At 56.5% G+C, this 11,133-nt stretch overlaps 2 protein-coding genes across 2 annotated transcripts; one reads left to right on the forward strand and one right to left on the reverse strand.

The window, feature by feature from the left end:
* Positions 1-1,251: 1,251 nt before the first annotated feature.
* Positions 1,252-6,366, forward strand: CCDC63 (coiled-coil domain containing 63). The gene is made up of 10 exons (XM_051634319.1): positions 1,252-1,640; positions 1,782-1,965; positions 2,614-2,733; positions 3,199-3,380; positions 3,614-3,783; positions 4,260-4,480; positions 4,968-5,047; positions 5,424-5,611; positions 5,951-6,148; positions 6,287-6,366. The coding sequence occupies exons 1-10, from the start codon at positions 1,252-1,254 to the stop codon at positions 6,364-6,366; spliced, it is 1,812 nt and encodes a 603-aa protein (XP_051490279.1).
* A 1,128-nt stretch (positions 6,367-7,494) lies between these two features.
* Positions 7,495-10,854, reverse strand: MYL2 (myosin light chain 2). Its single transcript, XM_051634040.1, has 7 exons — positions 10,820-10,854; positions 9,765-9,854; positions 9,015-9,090; positions 8,467-8,571; positions 7,933-8,008; positions 7,799-7,847; positions 7,495-7,676 (listed from the first exon to the last, which is right to left on the reverse strand). The coding sequence occupies exons 1-7, from the start codon at positions 10,820-10,822 to the stop codon at positions 7,578-7,580; spliced, it is 498 nt and encodes a 165-aa protein (XP_051490000.1). The 5' UTR covers positions 10,823-10,854; the 3' UTR covers positions 7,495-7,577.
* Between the last annotated feature and the right edge of the window lie 279 nt (positions 10,855-11,133).

Genomic DNA, 11,133 nt, shown 5'->3' on the forward strand with positions numbered 1-11,133 from the left:
TAATTGCTGAAGTTGGGATGGATTTACACTGTTCACAGTGATCAGAATTGGGCCCTTAAAACAGTAAAAGTAGCTTTAATTAGACACCAAATCTGCAGCTGAAGGAATAATTTCTCCATGTCAATCAGTGCAAAATGTACTTATTAAGTCGGGGAAGATGGGTTAAGATGAAAATGGCAGAGAAAGTCACATTTCCTCTGTCTCGTGCTTCTGCCTGCTGGGAATCTCAGGGTTTGCCAAGTCCCTGGAAGGACCGGGCCACGCACTCCGGCTTCTGGGGAAGGGATCATCATGGCTCTTGTGACCCAGCCCATGGGTGCTTCCCTGTGTGGACAGGGCAGAAGCAGGCAGGAATCCTCAACTTGTCCCTGTGCTGAACACCTGAACAGGCTCTGCCCCCAGGACCCTTCCCTGGGTTGGCAGTGCCAGCCCTTGCTGCTCTCCCGATGGTGGGCACCTCAAGGGGGTCTGGGTGCTGAGGGTGATGGCAGGGATGTGGTGGTTGCTGCTTCTCCACGAGCAGAACAGAGAGAAACTAGGTTAGAAGTCCAGGGAGCAGGCAAGGAAGGGGAGGGGACAGCAGCTCCGTGGCCCTAAAACACTGTTGGGGATGGGGCAAAAGGCTTCCAAGCCCCAGGGGATGGGCCAATGCAGACAGCGCAAAGAGAAGTGGGAACTGGTGAAATGAGGGTTTTTGCTTCCTGTGGACATGCAGCCAGGGAGACCTTGGAGCTCCAGGGCTGGTTTTGGGCCATGAAAATCCTTTTGGTCCATGGAAGTGTGGACTGCCAGCACTGCCATGTCTGTCCCTGGGAACATGTTTGTTCCATCTCCTGGGTGATGGTCCCCATGGAGAACCCACCCATACTCCACTATGATGACACCATGTAGCGTGCAGACCAGTGCCAGTTGCACAGCACTTGGAGCAGTGCACAGGTGGCACAGGACTGGAGTTGGATGCCAGCTCTGTGCTGGGATCTTGCCTTTCCTGAGATTCTGTTGGCAAATCTGGGCTGTTTCTTGGGAAAACCCAAGTGCGACGACAGTCCCATTGCCTGGAACCACAGCACCCTGTGGCAGGGTGAGCAGTGCTGGTTAAGGGGGAGAGAGGGGAGCCTGGGGGGCTGCAGCGGGGCTGGGGGGGAACAGCTCTGGGGTGAGGGTTGCAGGTTTGGCCCGGGTGCCCTCCCTGGTTGCTCGTCCCCTTTCCAGAGGTGTGCGCAGAGTGACCCGCTGAGTTAGCCCGAAGACATGAGCAAGATGAACAGACTAAAGGTAAAAACTGAAGCCCAATCCAAAGCCAAACTCCCCCCGAGGTGCTATGGAGTCTCTGCTGTGGGGATCACCTCCTATCTGAGGTGGCAGCCAAGAGCTAGAGGTGGTGGCAAAGAGCTGGAGGTGGTGATGCCATTAACCCCTGTGTCCGCCTCCTCTGTCTACCACCGCTGGTTGTGTTTACTCAAGGGACCAACCTCTTCCTCTCTGTGGCACCAGGGAAAGAAGCAATCGAACCCAAAACGGAAGGAGGATGAAAATGAGGCTGCACGGGAGATTCGGCTGCTGCAGAAACAACTTCAGATTGCAGCTGCCAAGAGGAGATCGTACCACGCCAACGCGAGGCAGCAAATGCTGTCCCAGGAGTGAGTGCAGCTTCTCTTGTTGGGGAAATTCCTCCATGCCGAGATCTGGGAACCTGGGTGCTGATGTGGCGTGGGGTGAGGACCTGCTCCAGCACTGCAGCTGTGATGGGCTCCATGTCCTTTGTTGTTCTGTTTTTACAGAAGAGAAATAGAGTCCATGACGCAAGAGCGAGAAGAGACATGGTTCAAGCTCAGCCAGCTGCAGAGAAAGACCATGCTGGAAGAGAGAGCGCTTGGAAAGCTGCAGCACCTTTCAGACAGCTGGTATTTTCATGAGTCTTTGGTCAGAGAGAGAAAAGGCCTGCTTGCTGAGCTGGACAAAGAGGTAAAAGTGTCTGGACTGTCTGTGACTGTCTGAGCATGGCAGAGTGAGAGCATGAGCCCTGTGACTGAAACTCCTCAGTGTAAAATACATGGAATTCAGGCCTTGGAATGTGATGGTGCCTGCAGGCAAAAGACACATGCCAGTGACCAGTGGGGAGAGCCAGGCTACCCTTCAGGTCAGCAGCACTGGCTAGAAGAGCAAGGTCTGACTCTCAACCTTGTTGTCCTGCTGCTCTCTGCAGCTCCTCTTTGATGGCACAAAGACGTGTCTGGGGTCACAAAACATCCCCCCCCTCAACTTCATTCTTCCCAGGCCTTTATTCCCTCTGCCAGCTCCCCACTTCTGGCAGAAGTTTTCCTCCAATCCTTCCAAGGGGGGACTGCACAGAGCCCTGTCTGGCCAGCATGATACCCCTGCCAAAGCCATCCCTCCACCCTGCCCCAAGGGCTGCTGTGCCTTGTCCAGCACTGGGGCTGAATTTCCCTGGGGGGGGGATTAAAGCTGCTTCTGTAAGTGTGAGCTCATGAATGACATGGTTGCTGTAGCTCAGGTCAGGAAAGGGTATTTTCTTTGGCTAAATGTCCTGACAAGAATCCAGAACACAGGGGTGGAGGTTATACTTCATCCTTTTTGTCTCTGTGTGTGCAGATACTAGAGCTTGAAGAGAAGATTGTGAAGCAAAACCAGAAAGTAGCCAAGATAAAGCAATCCCACAATGTCGAACAGCTAGAAAAGGAGGCTGAGAGACTAGAGAAGAATCTACAAACAGTAAGCAAACATCTTGCAGATGTTTGGAGACCATGTTTGGGGCCACACTGGAGCCTGTGTGCAAAATGCTTTTTGCTGAGGACAAAGGGAAATGGCGCAGATGCGTTTGGTTGACACAAGCTGCATAAAGGCCCTGGCTTGTTCTCCTGGCCTGATGGCTCCCAGGATATCCCAAAGGCTCCTTCAAGCCTGGTGACCCACATGCAGCACTTGTGCCATGCCAGGAAGCCTGAAGGTCTGCATCTGTTTAGAGCTGCCCAAAGCCACCTTGCTTTGGGCAACACCAGCTCCAGGGCTCTGCTGGGATCAGATGTTGCCTCTGCAGTCCTGGGGAGGAGGACAGTGCAGGGCCAGCTTAAAATCTCTTGGGGTGCATTTGTCCCAGCCCTGCTCAAGGTCTGTCAGCAGAGACCTGAGCCCCTCAGTCCTGCACCAGTTTCAAACCATTTGCTTCCTTCTCCCCAGGCCACGGTTCTTCTCAATACCACCCTGACTGAAAATAAGGAGCTCAAAGGGGAGATTCAAAGCCTGCAAGTCCGAAAAGCTGTTTTGGACAACATCTCCATGGGGCTCCATCAGAAGCTGAATGAACAGACCCAAAAGATGACCACTACTCTTGAGCAGTCCACAGGGGCCTATGACCAGCGGTAGGTGGCACTGCAAAAGCCCTCTGTGGCAAACTGGGCAGTGAGGGGCAATGGCAGGGATGAGCAGGGATGTAACAAGAGACTGGCTGCAAGGGTAGAGAGAAGATCCGCTGCTCCTCTCTGGAGCTGGGTGCTCAGGGTTGGGTGCTGGGTCAGGCACAGATGGTGGGAATGGCCAGGAATACAAAGCCCTGCACCAACTCGTGGGGTAACCTGCTGCTCTCTGTGTGCAGGATGGAGACCCTGGCAGAGATGTCAGCACTGGAAGAGAAACACAGCAAAGAGCGTGTCAGGCTGCTGGAGCGGCAGCGGGTCTTTGAAAGCATGAACAGTCTGAGGAGCTTCATGGTGACCAAACGCAGAGACCGCTCACAACTAGAGAAAGAGGCCCAAAAGAGAAGAGGTATCAGACAAGTGAAAGCACCTGCAGTTGGGACCACAGAGCAGGAGTCTGCTGGGCTGGCAAGGGGGCTGCTTAGGGCACTGCACCCCAAAGGCAGGACATCTCCCCTGCCTGCAGGCTCCTTCACCCCAGCCTTTGCTCCAGAGGAGAAAAGGCTGAGCAGTGATAACCCGGTGAGGCCACCCAAAGCCCTGTGTCTTGGGGTGCCCTGCAGAGTGGGAGGGATGTGGAGGCAGGGAGTTGCCGCCATGGTCAGCCAGGGCTCCTTTCATCATCCCAGGGAGGGATCCCACTGTGTTTGCCCCATCCCATGCAGACAGTGAGAGCTTTGCTTCATTTTGGAGTGAAATAAAGAGACTTCCAGCCTGCCCTACCCCCAAGCACCTCGCCAAACCCCACAGCACCCATGGGGGAAGGCTCTGCAAAGGGCAGCCCGTGGGGACATGCACAAGCCAGGCTCTCTGCTTCTTCCTCAGCCTTCAAGGCAGCCCAGCGGGAGAGACTAAGCCGGGGGGAGAGCTGGGAGAGCCGGGAGGCGGTTCACAGGTACCTGCTGGAGCTCTCGGAGAATGGGAACATAGAAGAAGAGCTGAATCGCTGCGTGGAAAAGCTGGAGAAGGAATTTGCCTGCCTGAGCTATTCCACTGAGCTGAACGAGGACGTGGAGAAGTTACAGCTGAGGATCGAGGCTCTCCAGGTCTGTTCCAGGCTCTCCATGTCTCCCCTTTCTCAGCTGGTGCTTTTGGGCTGGGCTGGGTTGGGTTTTTCCTCTCCCATGTGTCCAGCATGACTGCTGACAGCAGAGCCCAGCTCTGGGCCTGCCACACGGGTGGGATGAGGAGAATGCAAAGGGGCAGCAAACAACAGAACTCCAGGAGACAGAGAGCCGCGTTCTCGGAGCCAAAAGTGTCTCAATGCTGCCACCATGTACCCAGCAGAAATACTGCCGTGTCCAAGAGGGCCCAGAGCTGCCTCTGCCGTCTGTGGGGCTGGCTGGAGGGAGAAGAAGGGCTGCCTGTTGTGGGGCCATCACCTGCCCTCCTGGCCAGGGGACGGTGGTCCCCAGAGGGGTCAAGTGGGATGTCCCTGCTCCCAGGGCAGAGGAGGGATGGTCCCCAGCCTCTGTGGGGCATGCCTGGTGGGCATTCAGCCAGAACCCCCTCCACCTGCTTGTGTTTACACAGGAAGAAATTGCAGCCATCACAAGGGAGCAGGACACTGCAAAGAGCAGCAGCCTTCAAGTCCTGCAGGAGCTGGAGGTACGGTGGCCGGGGCTTCCCTTAGCAAGGGCAGCAGAGCCCTGTCCCTCCTGGCATGTGTCCTAGGGGAGCCTGGTCCTGTCAAGGCTGCTCTGGCCCAGGGCTGGAGAGGAGTGGATCAGAAAAGGGCCCTGCACCAGCTTTGGCATCTGGTGACTCCAGGGCTCCTGCCAGCCCTGGTCCTGCAGCACCTGGGGCCTCATCTGCACACGGGGAGCTTGGGAACCCCTTCCTAGAGCCTTTCCCCTGCAGGGATGGGAGCATCCCACAGCCTCTGCTGGGATGTCTCCAGTGTCCAGACTGGAGCTGACCAGCACTGAGGGTGGCAGGGAGAGCAGGGGGCTGGTGTGACAGCCGGCAAAATCTTTGTCGATAGGCAAGTCTAAAGGAAACGACCGAGGAAGCCAACATGTATGAACAGCGATGCAACATGAGCAGCAAAGTCCTGGGCCAGCTCAAGTCTCGCTTGGAGGTTCTGCTCCAGGAGACCAGACGTGACTGCCCCATGGTCCTGCTGGAGCTTGGAGGAACAGGGGAGGTCACAGATGACAACCTGCTGCAGTGTTTCGGTGGGTCAGGGCTGCCCATCTTTCCCCCCACTATGGCCCCACCCTTGTACATCCACCACCCGCTCGTGCTGCATTTTAATGGAGCTGCCATTTTCCCCGGCCCCATCATGCGGGGGTGTCCCTCGTGTGACTTTGGGGTCCCAAATTCCTAGACAACTCAGACCTGGCCGTATAAAATGTGCCAGTGGAGCCCCAAGCCCTCCCGTTGCCTCCGGGGGTGGGACCATCAGCCCTGGGGAGACAGGCTGCCTGGGGGAGACCAGCAGATCCCTGTGGAGCCAAGAGCCCCAGGGGGTGGATTTGGAGCCCTGAGTGACCCTGACACTCCCCGCTGTCCAGGTCTCCTGGAGAAGACAATCGTCGAGCTCCTGCTGCAGGACTCCAGGGTGCTCTACGCATCAACTGTGGACACAGACTCGGAAGAGCCGGTGTCCATCCCGCTGCTGGCCGGCCTGGCGCTGCTGCAGAGGGTGGTTCCCATCCGGCTCTGCCCGCCCGCCCTGGCCCTGGAAGGCCCTGACGAGCTCCTGGAGGCCTGTGAGTGCGGGAGGGGAGGAGGGCCCCCAATCCCCTGCTGCCACCCCATCCTCCCCGGCCAGTCCCGCCCAGCCCGCCCAGCCCTAGCGGGTAGGTAAGGCGGGGTGCCGCGGGTGACGGGGCCGCTCTGTCGCGCAGTGGACGTGCCGCTGGACTACGAGGAGATGCGGCAGCTGGTCCTCCGGAGCCAGCAGGGGCAAGGCAGCGCCGAGCTGTGAGAGCCTGCTGGGAGCGCGGCAGCTGGAGGCGGTTCATTCTTGAGGTCTTTCCTCCTCTGCACCCATCTCCCTTCTCCCCACCAGAGACCAACAAATAGTTTTGGGGTATTATAACAGCTTTGCTGCGTCCCTTTTCCAGCCAGGGAAGCTTGTGCGGGGGGAGGCTTGTGATTTCTGGGAGAGATGGCTGAGGGAAGTGGACTGTTGGAGCTGGGTTTTACAATGAGCAAGGACCTGCCTTTGGGGAAGAGTCTGTCTGCGTCCTCTTATCTCCTTCCTCCTGCCAGATCTCGGGTGTGCTGAGACCCCAAGTCCTTTTCTTTGCTGTCCTACCCAACTCTGCTCTGGCCCCACCACAGCAAGAAGCTGTCCTGAACATCGTGCTCCTGTTGGCAGGAGGAATCCAGCACGCCTGGCGGGAGCAGTTCAGACGAAGAAGAGAGGGGTGGGGGAACGAGGTTGAGCAGCCATCCCTGCCAGCTAGAGTAGAACTAAATAAAGCAATTAAACAAAATTCAAGTCATTCCATCTCCCTTCTCTGGGTGGAGCCTGACACCTTCTGCGGGCTTCAAATGGTCGCTGGGTGATATTTTAGCACAGCTTCACCCACTGCTGACATCTGCTGAGGTGGGAACAGTTGTGCATCGTGGTGCTATCGCCATTGCAAACCCCAAGGCACTTCCTGCAGCCCGGGCACCACGTGGCTGCAAAGATGAGCTGGAGATCGTGTTCCCAGCCCTGCACCGTGGCTGCTCCATGTTGGGGTCCTGGAGGGGTGTGGGGAGGAGGGGTTACCTGTGCTTGCCTGCTGGTCCCTGCTAAGTTGGGGAGCACAGGCAGCTCTTTGCTGGTTCTGGGCTGGTGGGGCCAGATGGCTTTTAGCCACAGCTCAGTGCAAAACGGGGTGTTTGTGGTTGGGAGCTGGGCCAGGCAATGGTGGGACAGAGGGGCTGGAGAGCGCGCAAGGGTGATGTGCAGTGGGGCAGGGAGGCTGTGGGTGATGGGGTCTGAGAGGGCTCTGGGGGCTCCTGCTGGTGCAGACACACCACGCCAGCCCAAGCACCAAGCACCACTCCCCAGCACCTGGATTTCCTCTCACCAAAAGGCAGTTTAATGCAGATGTGTACCCCAGGGAGAGAGGGAAAGGGCCCCCCCCAGTGCCCCCCACACAGAGGGGATCTGGTGGTGCCAGCCCCAGCGCCCAGCCTGGGCTAGTCCTTCTCCTCGCCGTGTGTAATGACGTGGACGAGGTTCTTGTAGTCCAGGTTGCCAGACATGTCTGGAGGGAAGGCTGTGAACATCTGATCGATCTGCTGGGAAAGAGCTGGGGTGAAAAGGTGGCACAGGAGGGGTTTGGGGCTGGGGGGAGGGCTGGGGGGCTGGGGGGCTGGAGGGCATGGGAGGCTGGTGGAGAGCAGGAGGGAGCTCGTACCTCTTCCTGGGAAAATCTCTCACCCTGCGTCATCAGCATCTCTTTGATGCTGCAAACAAGAGAGGGCAGTGAGCACCAGGGAGGCTGTGGTGGGGGTTCCCACTGCCCCCCTCCCCAGGCACCCCTGCACTCACTAGTCGGATTTCAGGCCTTTCCCCTCTGGGTCAAACACTTTGAAGGCATTCAGGATTGTCTCCTCTGGGTCAGCACCTGCAGGTGACATGGTGACATGAGGAGGAAGGCAGCTGCAGACTCCCCTGCTTCTCAAAGCCTTTGGGAGCAGGTGGGGGGCAGGCTGGGAAGCAATGGGCCCTGCAGGAATGCTGACCCTGCAGCTGGGGTCTTGAGTGTAGGTGGTGGGATGAGGGGGAGCAGATGTAGGGTCATGGTGTGCCCACAAAGCAGGAGGTGTCACCACTACCCTTGCATCAGGGATCTATCTAATCTTAGGGTGTATTTATAGAGCTCCAGCACCAGCCTCGGGGCTGTGGAGCCTCCTGCAGATCTGGGGGCAGGCTGTGTGCCTCTGGGTGAGTGATACTGGGTGAATCCAAAGCGCCGTTTGGTCAAAGTCCTGCTGTAGCCAGTGCTCTTGCCAGGGCAGCCACTGGTGCCACTGTGCCCACCAACCCTCTCCTCCACCCCCAGCTCCCTGAGTGCCCTCTTACCCTTCAGCTTCTCCCCAAACATGGTGAGAAACACAGTGAAGTTGATTGGCCCGGGTGCCTCCTTTATCATCTCATCAATCTCCTCATTTTTCACATTCAGGCGCCCTGGGTTAAAGCAGCGTTGGGTGAATCCTGTGTCCCTGCCCAGCTGGACATGCTGCAGACCTCCAGGCTCTGCTCTGTGTACCAGGGACTAAAAGACACACCAAGGGAGCCTTGCCCTGCAGGTTTTTGCCCCACCCTAAGGAAGGAACACAGCGCTGGGAAACCATCTCCAACAGGGAACAGCAGTAGCAGAAGTGACCATGTGGACTGGATATCTCAGACCCTGGTTTCTCAGCCTCCAGGGTCACAAAAAAGAGAGCTGCAAAGGGCTGCTCTGGGTCATCCCACCTAGGATCTCACCAGCCAACAGAAGTGGTTTTGGATCAGGAGGTTTTCAGCAACACAGGAGATCCAGGAGAACCAGCTCACAGCTGGTTTCTTAGTTAGTTGGTCTAACCCCGTGGAAGCTGTTGGAGAGGGGGAGGTCCTAAAAGGGGACTCACCCAGGGCAGCAAATGTGTCTCTCAGATCTGCCTTGTCAATGAAGCCATCCCGGTTCTGGTCCATGATGGTGAATGCCTGGAAGCACAAAAGGAGGGCAAGGAGCACAGGGAGAGCTGTTGGCCTTTGCTGAAGCTTTTGTTCTTTCCTTCTCCCTTCGACTTGGATGGGACAAAGGTGCTTTGAGCTCTGTCCAGGATGGGGCTCTGGGGGTCTTCACACAGTGAGGGAGAAACAATCCAGCAGCAATCCTGGCTCCTGCACCCCTGGGCAATGCAGGGTGGCAGCTTACTACGGCAGCCCAAACCCTAATGTCCTACAGACCCTGTGCCTTGGACAAAGCCCTCTCACCCCTGGACAATGAGACCAACTGGGGAGGACAGCCTGAGCCATCAGCTCCCCCAGCTGGGACTGGGGGACTGTAAGTGGGGTCCACACAGGACTGTGTGCCAGCTGTGCAGAGAGTACGTTGTGAGGAGCTCCTGACACAGCAGGTAAGAGCCAGCTGGGAGATGTTGTCCTGCTCTGCTGGATGCTGCCATCTCCCCTGCAGGGTGCAGGCTCCTAGGACGCTTCCAGGCGATGCTGTATTTAATCATGTCACCGAGTTGTTATTTGCACTTTTAAAATGAAACAACTCCAAACCAGGCTGCCTCTTGTAAACCAGACCTCCTGACCTGAAAGTGCTGAGGAAAGGGCTGAAGGTCACATCACACCAATGACCTTCGGTCATTTCTACCAGACCCACCTACCTCTTTGAATTCCTGGATCTGGGCCTGCTCAAACATGGAGAAGACATTGGAATTAGCACCTTCAATCTTCTTCTTGGCTTTTTTGGGTGCCTGCAGGGGTTCAAGTATGTGTCACTAAGTCACTGGCTTTTTATGGTGTGGAATAAAAGAATTAAACTGCCCTATTCTTAGTCGAGTCCTTCACGGTAGCTTTGGGCTGGTGCTGCCCCTGCACTTGGGTGCTTGGTGGTTTTCCCGTGCGTTGCCTGGGAGCTCTGGGTGCACGTGACCCTCCAAGATACTGAGGGACATTAAGGTTGCTACTTAAATTACAGCTCCAAATCCACTTTCCCGATGAGCTTAGGCAAATAGGTCTGAGGAAAGATGAATTGGGAAATCAGTTCCCCACCAAATCTAGGGCAGGTGAAAGGATCGGCGCTGGGTGAAATCTTCCCTGGTGGAAACTCGGCTCTGGGAGCGCTGCTGAAGCTGCACAGCAACTTACTAAAGAACAGAGCACTTGCTAAAATATTTGCTTTTAAAAAAAATCTGACTCCACCTCTACTGAGGCTTAAAACAACAAGAAATGGCTTGATGTGTCTTAGGAACAGGAGGGGAGGACGGGGCTGCTCACCCTCCCACCCTGCCAATTGTCCCTCTCTCCAACGGCCACTCCTGCAGCTTTTCCCTCTCACCAGGGGGCTCTGCCAGGAAGAGGCAGAGCAGGAGAGTTTTGGAGGACCCAGCAGCCCTTCCTCTCACTGTGCCAGAGGAAGGAGAAGCAGAAAGATGGTGTTTTGACTCCAGACTGGTGTACCCCAGTTAGAAAGCTCTGCTACCATTGGAGACACCTCTTTGTTCCACATGGGACACCGCTCTCTGTTCCCAGTGGGATGCTCTCAATGCAGCCAGATGCTCCCTGGCTTGCTCACCCCCTTTGTGGGGCAGGAGGGACGGATCCTTGGCTGTTACACCCCTGTCATCCCACCATGGCGCCCTGCCCGTTAAAGCTATCCTGGTGAAAAAGTGACCAGATGTTGCCTGTTCCCCCTGGAGCTCCAGGCTCTGGTACTCACCATGGCTCCACGGCTGCCGCTGGTGCTCGGGTGGTGTTGTGGAGACAGTCCCTTGCTTCCCCTGGGCTGAAACAATAAATATCTCCCACTCCGGGTTAAAAATAACCACATGCCCACTTTTGGCTGTAATAGGTAAGTTAGCTGCCCCCAGCCCTGCTGTCTGTGACTTTTCCCTCTCCCTCTAATCTGGAGTAGCAGCTTGCTCTTGTCATCGGCTGATGTGACATGTGAGCCAGAGAGGGTTTCAAGGTTAATGAAGTGCCAGGAGGCCCTGCAGCTCTCATACTGGAGATGCTGACCCATGGTGGGGACTA

This window comes from Apus apus, chromosome 16, assembly GCF_020740795.1.
Source record: "Apus apus isolate bApuApu2 chromosome 16, bApuApu2.pri.cur, whole genome shotgun sequence".
NCBI lineage: Eukaryota > Metazoa > Chordata > Aves > Apodiformes > Apodidae > Apus > Apus apus.